This window comes from Neofelis nebulosa, chromosome 2 (assembly GCF_028018385.1).
Source record: "Neofelis nebulosa isolate mNeoNeb1 chromosome 2, mNeoNeb1.pri, whole genome shotgun sequence".
Lineage (NCBI taxonomy): Eukaryota > Metazoa > Chordata > Mammalia > Carnivora > Felidae > Neofelis > Neofelis nebulosa.
The window spans coordinates 18,233,461-18,251,308 of NC_080783.1; the positions used below are offsets into that span (position 1 = coordinate 18,233,461).

Below are 17,848 nucleotides of genomic sequence, written 5' to 3' on the forward strand. Positions count from 1 at the left end.
AGGAGGGGATTTCCTTTAGTTCACATAACCCAAAGTTCCAGGGGCACCTGCTTCCAGGCATGACTGGACCCGGGAACTCCAAAGACACCACCAGGACTTGGTCCTGCCCACCCCGTCTCTCGGCCCTGTCCTGTCTCTGCGCAGTTCCACTCTCAGGAAAGCTCTCCCCTCACAGCGAGCAGCTCCAGGCTTCCTCTCAGCACCCCTCACGGGGGAAACGTACCTCTTTCCTGGGCGTTCCGGCAACCAGACCAAGTCACATGAGCATCCCTGAACTGATCGCTGTGGCTACAGAGACAGAGGTGAAGGAGCGGGGTCAACCCAGCCAGGCCACCAGGCTGAGCGAGGAAGTGCTCAGAGAAGAGGTAGGAGCGGCAACCCACAGAATGCCAACCACTCCCTCCGCAGCCCAACTCCACACACCCTCTCCCCAGACACCGTCTCATATCGGGCACCTCCTGCCAATGACCTGAGAGCTTCATTAGTTCCCAACGGTAATCCGAGACAGTGAGAATCGAACTGGCCCGACTGTTCGTTAGGCAGTGATTTCCACATCAGGCCCCGTAACAGGCACTACTGGCTGAGGACTGGGGCCCATGAGTCAGGGGTCCTACTTGCTCCCATCAGCCAGGGCAGAGTGGGGTTGGAGATGGGGTCTCACAGAAAAAGCAAGGCTGCTTGCGCTGTCCACTGAGGGAGAGCTATGGGTGGGGTAGTTTCTGTTAGAAGAGAGAAAGGAGCGACAGGCTGCATGAATGACACATGTCAATACCTCCACGGCCTCTGGAATGGAAACAATTTATTGATACCTGAGACACTGTGCAGGAGACACGTTCCTACTGACCACTTAGCTTGACCCCTTGGGCCAGACCAGGCCAGGCAACTTCTCTCACCCTTCCCTTGGGTGAGATGACCCTTTCCTGGGTCATTCTGGGGCCTCACTGAGCATCCAAAGGCTGGAGAAGTCCACAGCCAGAGTCTGGAGAGACAGTCTGCAGCCGTGGCTCCTAAGGCCAAAGCGGGGTCGGCAAGGAAGCCTCACCGGTCAAGATCTAGAGCCTCCTGGGTCACAGTCCGGAGTCCGATGGAAAACAACTCCTCCCAGGGCTCCCGGATCCAGGCCAACAGGGCCGTCAGCTGCTCAGGACACACAACCCGAAGTGCCCAAAAACTCTCCAGCCGGGACACCTGGCAGACAAAGTAGCGGTGAGGTGAGGCTCACAGAGGACCCACCGCCCCTCGACTCAAAGGCGTCTTTCCTTCCCCAAGCCTGTGTCACTCCCTGTAGGAGACCCTGACTTTGAGCTTTTTAAACAAAACACAATCAACACTTACTGGAGGCCCCCCAGAAGGCTTTCACATTTACTATCTTGTTCTTTTAATCCACCGTTTTTCAGAATATAAGTTCTGGAGTCAATTCCAAGGAATTGGCTGGAGTTCAATTTCTGCATCTACCACTTGTGACCCAGGCAAGTAAGTTAATGTCCCCAAGCCTCAGTTTCTCCATCTGTAATAGGCCTAATGAGAGTACTCCTCCCACAGAGGCTGTGAAAACCAGATGGCTGGCACTGGGGCCCAAATGAACACGAACTCCAAGCAGCAGCCGGTGCGTCATGAAAGGCTTCCCAGGCAACACAAAGCCAGGCTCCAGGTCCATGGGGTTCCCATGGCTGTCTCCCCCGCCTCTACCTGCTGCTAATCCAGACACCCAGCGAGCCTCCCAGTTCCTTGCACCCCACTTCTCCATGCTCCCTCCAGCATGACTGCCCATCACATCCACACTGCCTCCAATGCCCAGCCCTCCTAGACTCATTTCCCCTCCTAGACTCATTTCCCACACTGCCTACCACCCCTGTCCTCATCTCTCTCTCTCTCTCTCTCTCTCTCTCTCTCTCTCTCTCTCACACACACACACACACACACACACACACACACACACACACACACACACACCTCGTCATAGAAGACCAGTCGCAGGTCCCCCGGGGCCGTGCGATACAGCAGCACCGAGCTCAGGCTGCTGAGTGGCCACTGCTCCCTGACATGCACAGAAGGGCCCAGCCCCAAGGGCAGGGACTTCTCAGAAGGTTCACCAGATGGTGCTGGAAGAGGAGGCTCTGCCTGGGACCCTGCAACGTCCTCCTCTAACAGGTACAGGGTGGACAGAGTCATCAACAGGGACACAGGGCAGGTTGCAGGGCCTAGAGGGAAAGAGATAGGGCGAGACCCAGGGTGGAAAGCCGCAGAGGAGCCCAGATCCCTGGGGCAGCATCCCAGTGCGCTTGAGAGGAGTGAACCACACCCTGCTGAGGTGGTCAGAGGGCAGCCTGTGCCCCTGGAGGCCAGGGCCCTCCCTTCTCCAAACTCCAGGCATCTCTAGCTTCCAAAACCTGAGGCCCAAGACAAAGGGAACCTGCCCCACCACCCACCCCACTCAGAAAGAAAGATCCACTCGCCTCCTCTGACAGGATGAGGTGGAGCAGACCCAGCCAATCGGCTCCACTTCATAGAAAGCCCATACCCGGAAGCAAAGGTCTCTGAGCAACTGAGGACCCAGGAAACCTCCTGGCCCCCCTCAGAGAGGCCGGGAAGACTGAGGCTGTCATTTGGGTGTGCCTGTGAGTGAGAGGAAGTCCGGATTCCAGGAGCTGAAAATTGCTACCACGGCATGAGAGGCATGGGGGGGGGGAGGGGGGGTGGTGCGTAGCCAGCGGCCTGGACAAGATGAGGTACCGAAGCCTTACCTTCGACCAGGAACACCCGAAGGTAGAAGAACAGGGGAGGCTCCGAGGAAGAGCCCCTCTCCAGCAAAGGCCTGGGGAGAAGGTGTGGTCAGCGAGGGGGGCAGAAAATACTGAGACGGGCAGGGAGGAGGGACCAGAGCTGGGTCAGGGGGGTGCAGGCGTGAGGGCAGGTGTCAGGCCCAGGTGCTCAGGGCCTAACCGCAGCCGGAGCTGGTGGAGAGGGCCTGTGCTCCAAGAGCGGCCGCATGGGCCACCGAGCCCGGCCTCAGCCTCCTATCCACTCACCAGAGGCGGTGCTCCGGGGTTACCTCCTCCTCTGTGGTGCTGACACTGCTCCTCCAGGCAGGAGGCAGAGCCTGCAAGACATCTGGACCGAGCCGGCCAGGGACAGGGAACCTCAGCGACCCCACCTCTTCCACCCCACCCTCTCCGCCTCTCAACACCTTCCGTTCTCACGATCTCTAGATTTCAGAAACCTCTACAAGGGACGAGTCCCAGTACCCGTCTGTCTCCACTGCGGCTGCCAGACACGGGCAGCCCCCACCTGCCCTCCCTGCACCTCCCTTCTCCCTCTCCCCCCTCTCTCACCGGTGAGCTCGTCTAGGAAGGCCCGGCAATGTCTGGCATCTCGGGGCAGCAGGACACAGCTGCCTGTCCCAGCAGCCCACTCCAGCCGCAGACTCTGTCCTGCCAGCCCCAGTTCGAGGCCACTCAGGTCGTGCAGGGGGACGGCCAGGGTTGGCTGTAGCCAGCTAGCCGGAGGCCCGCTGAGGAGAGGCAGGGCCAAAGCGGTGGCGAAGAGTGAGTGGCGTGAGACCCAAGGGGGCCCCGCCCTGACCCTGGCGGCCCCGCTCGCTCACCTTATCTCCCCTGTCACTTTTAATACGTAAAGCCTGTGGTCAGACACCACCACAAGACACACAAACTCCCCAGGGTGGTCTGCCAACACGACGGGCACCTGAGGAGCAGGGAAAATTAATGAGAAGCAAGGGAGGACCAGGGAGGAGGCTGCCAGGCTGAGAACAGGTTCGCTGTGCTCAACCCTCCCCCCGGTGCTCACGCACCCTGGCCCCACCCCCCTGCACCCTGACCCTCAGCTGGGCTCAGCGGGTTTCCCTGCCTGGCACCGTGCCCGCTCTGGCCCACCTTCCACACTCCACCGGACTGTCCTAAAGCAAACTAGACTGCCACTCCCCTGCCTCAGGGCTCCTGCGGCCCTTGGGATCGGGTCCAATCCCCTTGGCGGGCACTTGAGGCTGCCCCTCAACTGACCCCTGCCTCCCTCTTCAGACTCTTCTCAAGACACCCGCCCCCTCCCGCCCCCTCCTCCTGCTGCCCCAACAGCAGTCTTCCCCACGCACTAGCTCCTCTCTCAGGCCCCCACCTACGTGCTGCTTCCTCCCCCCAGATCCTCACCTCCTACTCTGTAACTCCTTTTTCAAGACCCGGATTACACCTTAGATCGGCTCCCCAAAGAGAGGCTCCCTCACTCAGCCCGATCCCAGCCCTTTCCAGACCATCGGGTCTCTCACACAACGTAAGACGGCTGGCGACACCGATTTACCCTAGACCCTTAGTGTCCTGCACATGCTAGATGCTCACAGAACCAGTGACATCGTAGATCTACAACAGCAACAGGAGGTCCCCCTCAGGCGCCAGGTGCTGTGCTAGGCAGCTGTGACGCGGGCCCTCACTGACGCCACCACGCTCTGTAAGGCAGGCCCTGCTACCCCCGTTGCAGAGCGGTGACAACTGAGACTCCGATATCACAGCCACGCTGCACGTGACCGCTGGAGTTGAAACCGGGAACCGGACCCGGTGCTTCCAGAACCACTGCCCTGACACGATCTGCTGCGCTGGCAGCGAGTGGGCACTCTGGTCAGTGAGAGGCGCGGGGCAGTGCCGGGCTGGCGCAGACCTTGGTGCAGCACTGGAACTCCTCCTGGGCATCGGTGAACACCTCGACATCCAGGAAGAGCCGGAGTCGGTGGTCCACGGAGCGGAGGCCGTGGCGCTCAGGGGCTGGGGGCAGCAGTGGGCCGTCAGCCTTGGCTGCCACAGCGCCATCCCGCCTCCCCGGCAGGACCTCCTGCCTCCCGCAAACACCACCCCTGTCTCGTTTCACCTCTACTCACGGGGACTGAGGCTCCAACTGTGGTGATCTCGGGAGCCTGGTGCCTGAGACGGGACCGGGTCGGCCCTGTCGCTGTGGTCACTGTGGTCAGAAGGGTCACAGACAGTGCTGGTGGACTGCAAGGGAGCTGGCGATTGCTCTCCCTCCCTGTGCTCCCTGTTGGTGGTTCCCAGGGACAGAGCCAGGAGAACCACATGATCGCTACCACAGTTTGGACATACAGCAGGAGATTCTGGAAGGAAGGATGGGCACAGTCCCTGTGAACCCCCCCCCCCCCCCGCCCCACAGTGTCACAATCCCCTACCATGCTCATAATGTTCCCCACCCCCTCTTGGACTCCCCCTGGCCGACATCTCCAGCTTCATACACTCCTACCATTCCCAACGCCCCTCTCCCCACTCCCTCTGCAGGCCTGTTAACCACCCTCCATCCCGGTGAGGGAGCAGCAAACCCAGACCCATGGCCTGCAACCTCCTCAAAATGGACCCCACCTTCTGATTTGAGGCCTTCTCAGAGAGGACCAAACTCAGCCAGGCCCTGCTCTGGTCCCCTCCCCCAGCCTCAGGCTGGTCATGTGCTCTGATGCTCCACCAGCCACGTCTGAAAGCTCCAAATCAACAGATCAGGAAGGCAGGGTGCCAGGTATGGGTCCAATTCCAGACTCTGTCACTTAACGGCTGTCATCTAGGCAATTATGACAAGTCACCTAAGCTCCCTGAGCCCGGTTCCTCTTCAGTAACAGAGGGTGATGACAGTGCCTATCTCACAGAGTTGTCAGGATGGGTGAACGGACCAGGTAAAGAACCCAGGTCAGGTATCGGCAGCAAGAGAAAAAACATTCCTTGAGCAGCTATAGCATGCTAGGCATACGCTAGAACTTTTGACGACAGAATCAAAACTCTCCCGACCCCATTTTGCAAATGAGGAAAGCAACGATCTAATAGCTGAACGTACCTGGACTGAGACCATGGAGCTGAGGCTAGCGGTGGTAGCTACCATTTACGGGGACCTATGCTTTGTGCAAGACACTGTGCCTGGCGTCTTTCTGTCACATTTAAATCCCCTAACAGTACAGAGGACAAGTTCACTCCCTTCTTTGTTCAGATGAGGTAACCAAGGCTCAAATAAAAAGAAGACGTAACACACAGGAACGTTCAATAATAATGATCCACTGAAGGGACCCCAGGGGCCACGTGACCCTGTGGAGCACAGAAAGGTCTTAGAGGGGATGGGGCTCTTTCCACTGTATGTATACATTGTACTTCTGGGCCTCTGGGGAGGGAGGTTTAGAGAGGAGCGTGGAAAGGGGTCTATTTTCTCAATAAACTTTAAACCTCTGCTCTAGCCGCTGCCAAGAAGAAAAAAGTGGCTACTAAAAGTCATACGTTTCAACACAGACGTTATCAAGAATATTTCTTTCTTCTTTAATGTCTTCAAAGACATAGCTTTTTGACTGATCTACAGTGGAAAAAATCTCTCCCTTTAAAGAACACAGTGTGAAAAGATGCCATGAGGCACCACTCAATATGAAGTAGCTTCCAAGGTCAGTCCTTCCAAGGAAGGACAATCTCAGCCAACTCCCACAGCATCTTACTCAACAGCCAAACACACTCAGAGGACAGCACTACACCCAATACTGCAGTGAGAACTCAGGAGCTTTTATGCAGTTTCTAAATATTAGCCAGAAAAAGTGGAAAGAGCCTTCAAGTTATGAAAAAATAATGAGTACGTTTAAATAGTTTCAGAGATTGTATTTCCTGACTTTCAAAAAGAAAGAATATAATTTCTTTTTGCTCCTTTTCTTTCTTCCTTTTTCTTTTTTTTTTTTTTTTTTTTTTTTTTTTTGATAAATGTATCAGACAGATGAGTCTATTTTCCTCCAGGCAGAAAAGCTGGTCCCAATTCCTTCCCTTCCCTGGGGTTCCCCCTCCACACTCCCTCCCTCAAAGCCACTGTCTCTGAAATGGTGGGAGAGGTGTGGGCAGGAAGGCCAAGGGCAGGGCCCGTACCTGTCTCTTGGAACAGAGGCCTCCAGCCTTCCTCACTGTCTAATCCCAACCTGGGCTCCTCTGGCTTGAGCTCATGGCCACAACGTAGACACTGGAGTCTGCCCCTCAGCGGGTCTCTTGCTTCCCCAAGCTGACACTGAGCCGTGGTGGCTGCTTGGGTCAACACGGCAAGCAGCTCCTGATACAGGGTTGGCCAGAAACAGCTGTGAGCAATGGACCCTGGCCCTTGACCTCCCAATCCTTCCCCAGCCTCCTGGGCCTCGCTCCGGGCCCCATTACCTGGATAGCTGCATGGGCATCGGGCTCCAGCACCACATATCGACGCAGCTGCCGGTCAGGGCAAATATAGGAGAAACGCAGAACAAGGACAGGGGCCCTGGGGAGCGGATCTGAGCCCTGCACACAAAGAGGGGGACTGGGTAGAAAAGAGTAGAGAAGGGGCGCCTGGGTGGCTCAGTCGGTTAAGCGTCCGACTTTGGCTTAGGTCATGATTTCATGGTTTGTGGGTTCGAGCCCTACAGCAGGTTCTGTGCTGACAGCTCAGAGCCTGGAGCCTGCTTCAGGTTCCATGTCTCCCTCTCTCTGCCCCTCCCCCAGTCACACTCTGTCTCTGTCTCTTTCAAAAACAAATAATAAAAACGTTAAAAAAGAAAGAAAGAAAAGAAAGAAGAAAAGGAAAAGAAAAGAGAAAAGAAAAAGAAAAGAGAAAAGAGAAAAGAGAAAAGAAAAAAGAAAAGAGAAAAGAAAAGAAAAGAAAAAAGAAAAAGGAAGAGAGAGTAGAGAGTGGACCAGAGGGATTCCGGTTATACTGACAGCATGGCAGACAACAGTAGCTCTGGATGTCATGAAAATGCTCCTGCTGCCATCCACGCTCCAGCTCAGCAGCCCAGCCTCCCAGGCTGCCTGGGGCCATGCCTTTGCCCCCGCAGCTTCCCTCTTCTGCTCCAAGAGCCAACAAGAGACTGTGGGAAACTCACAGTCCGGTGCTTGGCACCCAACAGCCATGCTGTCCGAGTCGGCTCCTGCAAAAAGCCCAGCCCCTCTTCCAGGACCCCTAACACCACCGCTCACCTCGAGCACCGCTTCTCTCCTGGTCCGAGGCTCGGGCTCCACCTCAGCCGCCTCTAGACTCTGAAGCTCCAGCCGTGCCAGGGTCCGGGCCGCTTGGAGTTCCACCTCAAACAGGTGGCCAGAAGTGACCCGGAGAAAGCATTCCCTGCCCCGCACGCCCTCAGGCCCCTCCAGGGGACACACCAACATGGGGCGACACAGTTCCGCTGAGGAGAGATCAGGGGAGCAGCCCCATAAGAAGAGAGAGGTATCCCTGACTCTGCCCTCCCAAGGGGTGGCCTTCCATCCAAGAGGGGAAAGCCAGGGGCGCCTGGATGGCTCAGTCGGTTGAGCGTCCGACTTCGGCTCAGGTCATGGTCTCACAGTCCGTGGGTTCGAGCCCCACATTGGGCTCTGTGCTGACAGCTTGGAGCCTGGAGCCTGCTTCCGATTCTGGGTCTCCTTCTCTCTCTGCCCTGCTCCCATTCGCCCTCTGTTTCTCTCTCAAAAATAAACATGAAGAAAGACTGCAGGGGTGAGCTATCCCCAGTCTGGGTTTTCCTAACTCTCCCAGATACGCCACCAGCACCGGGCCCCGTCTCCCTGACGGGCACTGAGCGCCCACAACTCACCCTCCACTTCATTCTGCTCCTGCTCCTCCTCGTCTTCCTCCTTTCCTTCTTCCTCCTTCACCAGCTCCTCCACCACCTCTTCTTCCCGGGGCTCCGGCCGTAGCCTGACCTCCTCTGCCATTTCCTGCGGTGATTCCTTCTCTGGGCAGGGAGGCCCAGGCACGGACCCTGGGCTCAGGGTGTCTGGGCACAGAGTGCTGAGGGCAGGGGTCTGGGAGGCAGCCAGAACCGGGGTCCCAGAGGTCTCCAGGTGATTCCTATACTGTAGCCAGTCACAGCCAAACCGTTCCCGGAAGCTGTTCATGAGTTCAAGTTCCCGATGCTGCTGCACAAACTGCCCTGGGCCGGTGGGGAGAGCACCACTGAGCGAGCCCACGCCCCCACCACAACCTGCGCCGAGCCCGAACTCTTCTGCAACTCTTCCTCACAGTGAAGTAAACGGGTGTGTAATGTTAATAGGGGCTGGGCATCAGGGGGAAACTAAAGGCTTCCCCTCAGCAGCGTGTCCTGAAGCGTGTTCTGTAGAACACCTGTGGTCGTGTGCAATTCGGAACCACACAACATCCACTGTTTGGGAGATTCGAGATACAAGGGGGCACCCTGGAGGTCCTGAGACGTCCTAGAAGGAGGACGTCTATTTGACTTTGGTTAGCCCAGAAGTTCCCACGGAATCTAGTCATCAAGTGACCTTTCGACAGCCTACAAAATTCACATTCCTTGAAAAACACCTTGGAAAATGCTGCCCAGGAGTGTCTCTTCTCCTTTCCCTAAATTAGAAAGAAGGAGGAAAGCCTACGAGGCCCTCTATAATGCTGTGCTCCACCACAGACAGAATCCTTCTACAGAGAAGACTGGGACAGGACACTGAAGACAGGACTGGGCAAGGGCAGCTGGGAGCATGGCGGACTTACCAGCCGGGGAGGGGTCCAGAGTACGGGGCTCTGGGTCTGTATCACTGGGTTCTGAGATACTTGCTCGCCTCACACGGACTCGGCTCTGAAGGTGGACAGAGGGCCCATGCTCTATGAAAGCCAGGGCCTCCCACCCTGCCATCCATGGCCACCCACCCAACCTACCCAGAAAGCCCCACTCACAACCAAGGACGAGGCCTTACTATTTTCAGCCCATCGATAAACCAGAGCACCCATTAAAGGGACTCAACCCCAGCACAAGGCAGCCTAGGACACCGTTTACCTTAACCTTACGATGTGGGGGCTGGGCCACAACGCCCCCAGAGGAGATGCTGTCGCTCAAGTCAGGGCCACCTGAGGTTTCAACAGTACTCCCTGCTGGCCAGAGCACAGGTGGAGCCATGGAGCTGGAGGATGTGGAGAGCTGGGGTGTGACAACAGGAAGGACAGAAAGGTTGGAGCCAGAGGTACACCTCTGCCCTGCCAGGCTAGCCAGAGGACAGGCCCTACTTTGCAGCTTCCCAGAAAGACCCCTACCCTGGGACCCCTTTCATGTCCTCCCAAACCAATCCTATTCCCAGAGCTCCCAGCATACTAACCTGAAAGTCAGTCAGTGACAAGACTTTCCCATCGAGAAGGAACTGAGCAAAGACAAAAGAGGAGGGGGTCGTGTTGGTGGTAGAGTTCCTGCCTGCCCACGCAGGGAAACCCTTCAGCCCAGGGACCACTAGGCTCAGCGAGGGGCAACAGCGTAACAAGCAGGGAGTCCGGGGCTATGGCCCCTCACCCAGGGATGGGGTGGAAAGAGGCACAAGGGGGCGAGGGCAGGACCAGGCAAGAAAGGGACAGCAGAGAGGATGTGAGAAGATTACTCACGCCGGCTGCAGCATCCCTGACACGGGGTGACAAGTACTGGGCAGTGACCGCCCGATGCGCAGGGTGGAACCACAAAGGGTTCCCCTCCAGGTAGAGCTGAAGAGCAGGAAGGGGAGACTGAGATGGGCCTCAGGCCTCCCTGAGTGAGGAAGGGCACTCACCAAATCAGCCCAGGAGGGAGGGAGAGGCGCACAGCTGGCTCCCAAGTCCCGGAAACGCTCAAGACTCACCTTGCGGAGCTCAGCCAGTAGCCACAACGGGGACAGCTCCCTGTGTCCTTCTAGCAGGTTGTACGCCACATCCAGGTGCCGCAGGTTCCTCAGCCGCTCCAGGCCTGGGTAGAGATGAGAAGGGAGGAAGGACAGGTGGGTGAGTTCAGGGGGCAGGGTGCTGGGGGACATGCAGCGGAAAGACCAGCCTGGGCATCTCAGACCTACCCGTAGACCCACATGAGGCCCTGGAGGCATGCGGTTCCCGGACCACTCTCAGTCTCACATTGCCCCTAAAACCCTGTGTGCCCCCGCCTACTCTCTGGCCCCCCACTTCCCTCCCCAAACTCCCACTCACCCTGCAGGCTCCGGAGCTCATTGCCTCGCAGTATCAGGGTCCCCAGAGCGGCCCCTGAGGGTCCTATTCTTGGCACCATATGCAGGTGGTTATAGGAGATGTCCAGATGGCAGAGCTCAGACAAGTCCTGAGAGGGGTTGGTGACAAAGATTCTCTCCTTGACCAGACTCTAGCCGGGCTCCTCTGAGCCTTCAAGCAGGCCTCAACCTTGGCCTATAAAGACTGCGTACTCTCAGCACAAATGATTCATCCAGTCCTCCACCCTCCCTCCCCGCACCACGTTAACAGACTTGGACAAACACTGGCATAGTTCCTAATAGCTCAAGGTCACATCGTTGGGAAGACAACTCCAACCCCCTTCCATTCCGTCCTAGAGAAACTCCAGGCTGCCAGGAGAATTTAGTTTGTTGCAGCCAATGCCTGAAGATACAGCCCCTGTGTCCCAGCCTCTGTGGGAAGGTAGGAAGTTAACTCTGGCAAGCACTGGTTAGCAAACCCAGACCCAGATGGGTTTCATATGGACCAATGCCCCCTTCCTGCTTTCTGTACATTTCTACTTTCTTGATCTGAGTAAACTAACTGGAGACAATCTGCTCAAGCCCCTGTCTTCCCCGGCCCCATTCCCTCACTCTCCCTTTAAAGGTCCCAGTAATCTCTGCACAAACTGAATTGGAATTCAGTTCACGCTGAAGTTTACTACCAATTAAAATAGTTTTACTGCTGATTACATTCCACGATAGCTTATTACTACTCCAATGGTGCGTTACGGATTACAGTCTGTTCTCACCACATTAACTAGTGTCTGACTTTGGCTACCCCTGACTATGAGATGCGGGAGAAGGCTCTTCACCATCTTCCCGAAGCCATCTTTTCTGAACTAGGCATAGGCTGACCAACATCCCACAACCTTCGCACCCACGGTAATACTACACAAGCAGGTACTCCTATGACTTCTGCTTGATGGGTGAAGAAACTCAGAGGTTAGTTTGTCCCAAATCACACAAGGATTAGGAGCTGAGATTTGAGTGCTGGCCTGTCTTATGCTAGAGCCTGAGTTCTCAAACAGTACTGCCTCCAGGATGCAGCCCCACCTGGGGGAAGGCGGGGGACAAGACGAAGGTGGGAGCAAAAGCAGGTCCAGGAGAGAGGGTCAGAGCAGAATCAGAGACCCATGTGGTGCCAGCCCCAACCAGCCTGCCCATACTCACCATCAGGAAGCCCTCACAGTCCTGCACTTGATTGTGGCTCAGATTCAGGAAGCGCAGAGCTGACAAGAGACGCTGGGGGGCATGGGAAAAGCAGCAGAGAATCAGACACCTCCATGCAACCAGCTGGCCCTCCTCCCTAAGGGCCTGTCCCTGTCCTTCCCCGAATTCCCTTCCCTCTCAGGCACTCACCAGGGAGCTGTCTAAAGAAGTCAGTGCGTTGTAGCTGAAGTTGGCAGAGAGTAGAGCCAGCCAAGGCAGGGCAGAGCAGAGGTCACCACCGCAGGCTGAGAGGAGCTCCTGAGACAGGGTGCTCCATTACCACCACTGTCCCCTCCTCCCCAATGCAAGGCCACGCTGTCTCCCAGCCATTCATTCGTTCTTTATATACTAAAGTCGGTCTGCAGAGGCAGACTGAAAGAAAGCCCAGGGCCCTGCCCCCAGGAGTTCATTGTGGGGAGAATGGGGAGACAAACATGGGAATATTGAATACAAGAGGGTAGGTGTGGCCATAAACATATAAACAGATACATAGTGCTCTGGGAGCAGAGCAAAAGGGGCAAGGACACTGTCCAGAGGGAAGCAGGAGGCAGGGAAGGCTGCAAAAAAGAGGGAATGTCAGAGCTTGGTCCTCTATGTCCCTCAGAACAGGGCATCTGGGCCCAGCCTTCATTCTCCTTACCTCTAATGCCTGGATGCTCCTGCTGCAAATCAGGGTCTCTAGCTGGGAGTAGATGCCACAGAGGCCACGAAGGCAATGGATGGGGACACCTCGGAGCTGCGGTGGAGAAAAGGAGGGCGGGAAGGAGGGAGACAAAACTTCACAAAAGGCAGATGCTTCACCTCACTTTCCCTCCTTTTACAGGGAGGGAAAAGTCGACAAGGCCAACTATGACTCAGGGAACCGTTACACGAGACAGATGTCACACTGCCACAGAGCAATGGGCACACTCAGGCCTGCCCCCCTGTCCCCACCCCCCCCCCACCCCCGGCAAAAGAGGCCGTCTCTCTTTCTCCATTCCCAAAAGGTTGTCCCAAGCTGGGTTTTGTGTGCCAGCATCCAACACTCCATACCTCCAGATGCCGAAGGGACTTGAAGGGAAAAATCTTGATGGGCCCTGGGAGGCCAGAACCAGGGACATGTACCAGCTAAAACAAAACAAAACGAAAAAACCACTCATGTCACTGAGGCCAGCACATCTCCCTTTCCTTAACCTCTCCTCCTCAGCACAGCCACCCACAGCTCTCACATCTCCTCGATCTGGGCCCTGCAGACTTCTTGCACCCATGTACCCACCCCCAGCTCTTGGGCCCTGTGTACATCCTACCCAATTCCCACCCCAGGACCTTGAGTGAAAGAGTTTTCTGCAGCACATCGAAGAGGAACTGAAGCTGGAGGATGACAGGGGAGTCGGCGGGATGAGAGGGCAGAGCCACAAAGCCTGTCTGGCCAGGGCCCCATGGTCCCAGGTGCAGCTCAAATACGTGGCTCAGCTGCTGCAGGGTGCCAGTCAACAGGCTCAGAGTGCTACGGCCAGACAAGACCACATCACCTGCAGGGAAAGGGGCGGACAGGAAGGAGAACATAACAAAAGGGTCTTTCCCTTTATCCTAAGACTCTGCGACCCCAGGATACACCCAGTCCAATCCACACTGTAATCTTCCACTGCCAGGATCATACTATCTCCTCCCCCGCCCAAAAGTCTTCAATGGCTCCCCTCTATCTTCCCCAAAAGTCCTAACTCTTCAGCCTGAAATATGAAATCGTGTCACTACATCCAACCGACTTTTCCAAATTTTCTTTCACCATCTGCTCAAGAGAGTCTGGCCTACTCACGATGCTGGGAATACAGTCAGCGTGGTTCACAGCTTCCTCGTTTTCTGATATTCCCTTCCACTCTGCTCAGCTTGAGACCTACCTCCTCCAGGCAGGCTTCTTTCTCACTGTGTCACACTGCTGTACTTTTAGACCATAATCATTCATTTTACATAAAAGCTGGTAATGTGTCTCATCTTTTTTTTTTTTTTTAAGTAAACTCTACATCCAACATGGGGCTCAAGCCCATGACCCCAAGATCAAGAGTCACATGCTCCACCGCTGAACCAGCCGGGTGCCCCAGGTGTTGGTTTCATCTTTACTTCTTTTTCTGATTGAAAGATAGGCACACTTGCAGAAACTTTCAAACAATCCTAAAATGCACGTCATAAAAAGAATAACCGCTCATTATAGCATTGGTACTATTCTTGATCTCTATGCTAAAACTGCTCTAACGAGACTGTCATCCTTGAGGGCATCTTTTGATCACCTTGGTACCCGTCACTGCACCTAAAAAAGTATAGCTATGAGGTAGGCACAGAGAAATATTTTTTTTACTTTTTTTTTTTAAAACCAAGATATAGGGGTGCCTAGGTGGCTCAGTCGGTTAAGTGTCCAACTCTTAATTTCGCCTCAGGTCATGATCTCACAGTTCGTGAGTTCAAGCCCTGGGTCAGGCTCTGCCCTGGCAGCACGAAGCCTGCTTGGGATTCTGTCTCTCTCTCTCTCTCTCTCTCTCTCTCTCTGTTCCTCCCCTATTTGCACACAAATGCTCTCCCTCTTTCTCTCTCAAAAATAAACAAATATTTGGGGCGCCTGGGTGGCGCAGTCGGTTAAGTGTCCGACTTCAGCCAGGTCACGATCTCGCGGTCCGTGAGTTCGAGCCCCGCGTCAGGCTCTGGGCTGATGGCTCGGAGCCTGGAGCCTGTTTCCGATTCTGTGTCTCCCTCTGTCCCAAAAATAAATTAAAAAAAAACGTTGAAAAAAATAAAAAATAAAAATAAACAAATATTTTAAATAAAAACAAGGATAGAGTCAAAGGATGTTGCAAAAATCTTACAGACAGGTACTCTATACCCTTCACCCAGTTTCCACCAATGGTTACATTCTATGTAAATGTGGTAAGAGATCAAAGACAGGAAACTGACGATGTATATATGTACATCCTATAGTTCTATGCCACTGTCATTGGTGTGGATTCCTATAGCCAACATCACCATGAAAATACAAAACTATTCCATCACCATAAATATCTCTCTCTAGCTACCGCTTTATAGCAATACATACCTACATACACATACACACACACACACACACACACACACACACACACACACACACCATCATGCCTAACCCCTGGAGCACCAGGTCAGATTTGTCTGAACAAACCAATAAATCCTGTAACCTTACTTGAAATATGGTCTATGTACTTGACACTAAGGATAGATGCAGACAGGGTTCAAAGACTCTTCCCACCCTCAAAGAGCCCCCCAGTCTACAAGAGATAAAATACATACACAGTTAATAAAACAAGCCAGAAACTGAAACTGCTACAAACAGAGATTCCACAGATACCATCAATGGGAGTACAGAGTGCTAGAAGGCAGCTAACATGAATTGGGTAGTATGTAACAGACAACTTTGTTACCTCATTTAAACTTCTTTAAAATCTCCTAAAGAGAAGCACTACTGACCACCTCTTTCAGATATGAAAATGAGAGCTTAGAAAAGAATATCAACTGAGATATATAGGTGGTAGGAAGTTGGTACTTCTGTCTGATCTCAAAGCCAAGGCTTGTTGTACCACAACTAATGTCAACCACATACTGAACAACCAGTGTGGCTCCACCATGCCCAAGTCCTGAAAGAAGAAACTCTAGTAAAAACAGCTACCAGTTTTGAGCCCTTACATATTATGCAAACACTGTCCTAAGTGCTTTACATGAATTAAAATTAATCCCGTCGACAACTTTTTGAGTTAAGTACAATCATTATGCCATTTTGCTGGTGAGGAAAACTGAAGCTCAGAAAACTTAACTTCGCCACGTTTGAAAGAGGGTTGGGATTCCAACCCAAGTGAATCTGACTCCAACAAACCTCGTGCTTTTAACTATACTAAGGGTCTTGCCACACAGCAATGATTATACTAGTCCCTGGTCTCCAGAGCCTTACAGCCAAGTAATGATCACCTTCCTCTGAGAGTATCAGAGAACGCATGGAGGAAGTGGTACTGGAGTTGGACCTCGAAGGATGGCTAAGGTTTGAACTGTCAAACACAAAGGACATTGTAAGCAATGGCACCAGAGAAAAAACCCCAGAGAAGTAAAAAAAAATGAACTGACGCTCGAACCCTCGTGACCTTAAACAGCTGTAATTCTATGACTCCTAGGGGGAGTGTCTCTGTAAGGCAGGGTGCACCCCCACCCTGCCCCAGCCCCCAGATCAACCAAGTATCCACTCACCAGACTCCCGCAACAGCCCGGCGAGCTTCCACACCAGGGCGTCCCGCTGGGCGGTCGTCATGGCCACGGGACGCTGGGGGCGGAGCCTGAGAAAGAGGAAGCGGAAGAGCCTCAGGTGGGTGGTAGTACAAAAAGCCTAGGACGTCCGAGCAAGCCGAGACCTCGCAGGGAAAAAAAGTAAGAGAGAGAGCGAGGAAGAGCATCCTGCCGGGTACTCTTTCGAGGGGCATAAGACCTAGCCACCCAAACTGACCTCCTGTGTGCTCCTTCCACCAACTCTGCAGCCCGGCGCCTATCAATAATGGACGGGAAGTCCCGCCCCGGAAGGAAGGCGGGGAAGCGGGACAACCGGAAAGCTTGCCTGCGCTGCCGGAAACCACGCCCTAAGTCGTGCAGACGTGTCGGCTGGAGGCGGTGGGGTCTGGGTGCGGACGGGGCGGTCCCTCGGCCTCCGACTTGCTGGGCCCGGCACCCCCCCCCCCCCCCCCCCGCCCGAAGGGAAGCCGCCACCGCCACCGCCACCCCCGCCTCACTCGTGGGCTCCGCTCGGCAAGGGACTTCCACTCGGCTTGCCGCGGCCCCTGTGAGGAAAGCAAACCTGACTCGTTGTTTGCAGACTGGGCGAGGAATCAAAGTTTTGAGAAACAGAATTTTCTCTTAGTGAGGAAAGGACTCGGCCAAAGCGAACACTTGTTTTCCAATTAAAGGAGAGCGAGTCCGCCATAGGAGTTTTTTTGGTATCTGCCGAAAGCGGGAGCTGGCAAATTTGCCACTTCTGGAGTGCCCCTTGACGGTTTTTCCTTAACGTGCCTCCAAACTCTGTCCTTTTTTCCTTCAGCAATGTCAGACTCTTATACTGAGATTGGTAATGCTCCACGTGTATCAGGTCTCTTGTTTTTACCGCGTTCCGTCTCGTAACACGTGAATAAAAATTGTTAGGCCAGCTTTGAAGAAAAAAAAAAAAACAGGTTCACAGAGGCTCCGTTACCTGCAAAGGTCTTTCAATTAGTAACCAATTTTGTCAAGACTGCCGAATTTTCCTGGTTCCAAGTTTCCATTAGAGCTTTCACCTTGCTCCTGGTCAAAAGAGGACCTCCCGTTGCCTGGGCGACTCAGTTGGTTAAGCCGGGGACTGGATCTCTGCTCAAGTCACGATCTCAAGGTTCGTGAGATGGAGCCCTGCGTGGGGCTCTGCGCTGACGCCACGGAAGAGCCTGCTTGGGATTTTCTCCCTCTCTCTGGCCTCTCTCCCGCTTGTGTTTTCTCTCTTTCTCAAAATAAACATTAAAAAAAAAAAAAAAAAGACATCAACTACTGAGCTAGATTAAAGAAAAATGTAACGATTTGTTTTTCAGGGAGAGTTGTGCCTTAATTAAGTGCCTTTCTTAAGTTCCTTTTCTACAGAGGAAAATCAAATGAATCCTTTACCAGTTGAGGGTGAG

General features: G+C 54.3%; 1 protein-coding gene across 4 annotated transcripts; it reads right to left on the minus strand.

Moving 5' to 3' along the window:
• Nucleotides 1-779: 779 nt before the first annotated feature.
• Nucleotides 780-17,629, minus strand: STK11IP (serine/threonine kinase 11 interacting protein). Of its 4 annotated transcripts, XM_058703655.1 has the most exons (27): nucleotides 17,477-17,629; nucleotides 17,005-17,350; nucleotides 16,407-16,492; nucleotides 16,134-16,210; nucleotides 13,476-13,681; nucleotides 13,203-13,277; nucleotides 12,811-12,906; nucleotides 12,321-12,428; nucleotides 12,132-12,203; nucleotides 10,924-11,050; nucleotides 10,587-10,690; nucleotides 10,357-10,452; nucleotides 10,080-10,121; nucleotides 9,764-9,904; nucleotides 9,481-9,565; nucleotides 8,570-8,908; nucleotides 7,959-8,164; nucleotides 7,167-7,283; nucleotides 6,888-7,065; nucleotides 4,880-5,110; nucleotides 4,663-4,766; nucleotides 3,605-3,702; nucleotides 3,333-3,511; nucleotides 3,030-3,111; nucleotides 2,745-2,815; nucleotides 1,954-2,201; nucleotides 780-1,188 (listed from the first exon to the last, which is right to left on the minus strand). In XM_058703655.1, the coding sequence occupies exons 2-27, from the start codon at nucleotides 17,128-17,130 to the stop codon at nucleotides 1,039-1,041; spliced, it is 3,444 nt and encodes a 1,147-aa protein (XP_058559638.1). In that variant the 5' UTR covers nucleotides 17,131-17,350; nucleotides 17,477-17,629; the 3' UTR covers nucleotides 780-1,038. The 4 variants fall into 4 exon arrangements, with proteins under 4 accessions (XP_058559638.1, XP_058559647.1, XP_058559662.1 ...); XM_058703664.1 differs by lacking the exon at nucleotides 10,357-10,452; XM_058703679.1 differs by lacking the exons at nucleotides 16,134-16,210; nucleotides 17,477-17,629 and having other exon boundaries at nucleotides 17,005-17,103.
• Nucleotides 17,630-17,848: the final 219 nt, after the last annotated feature.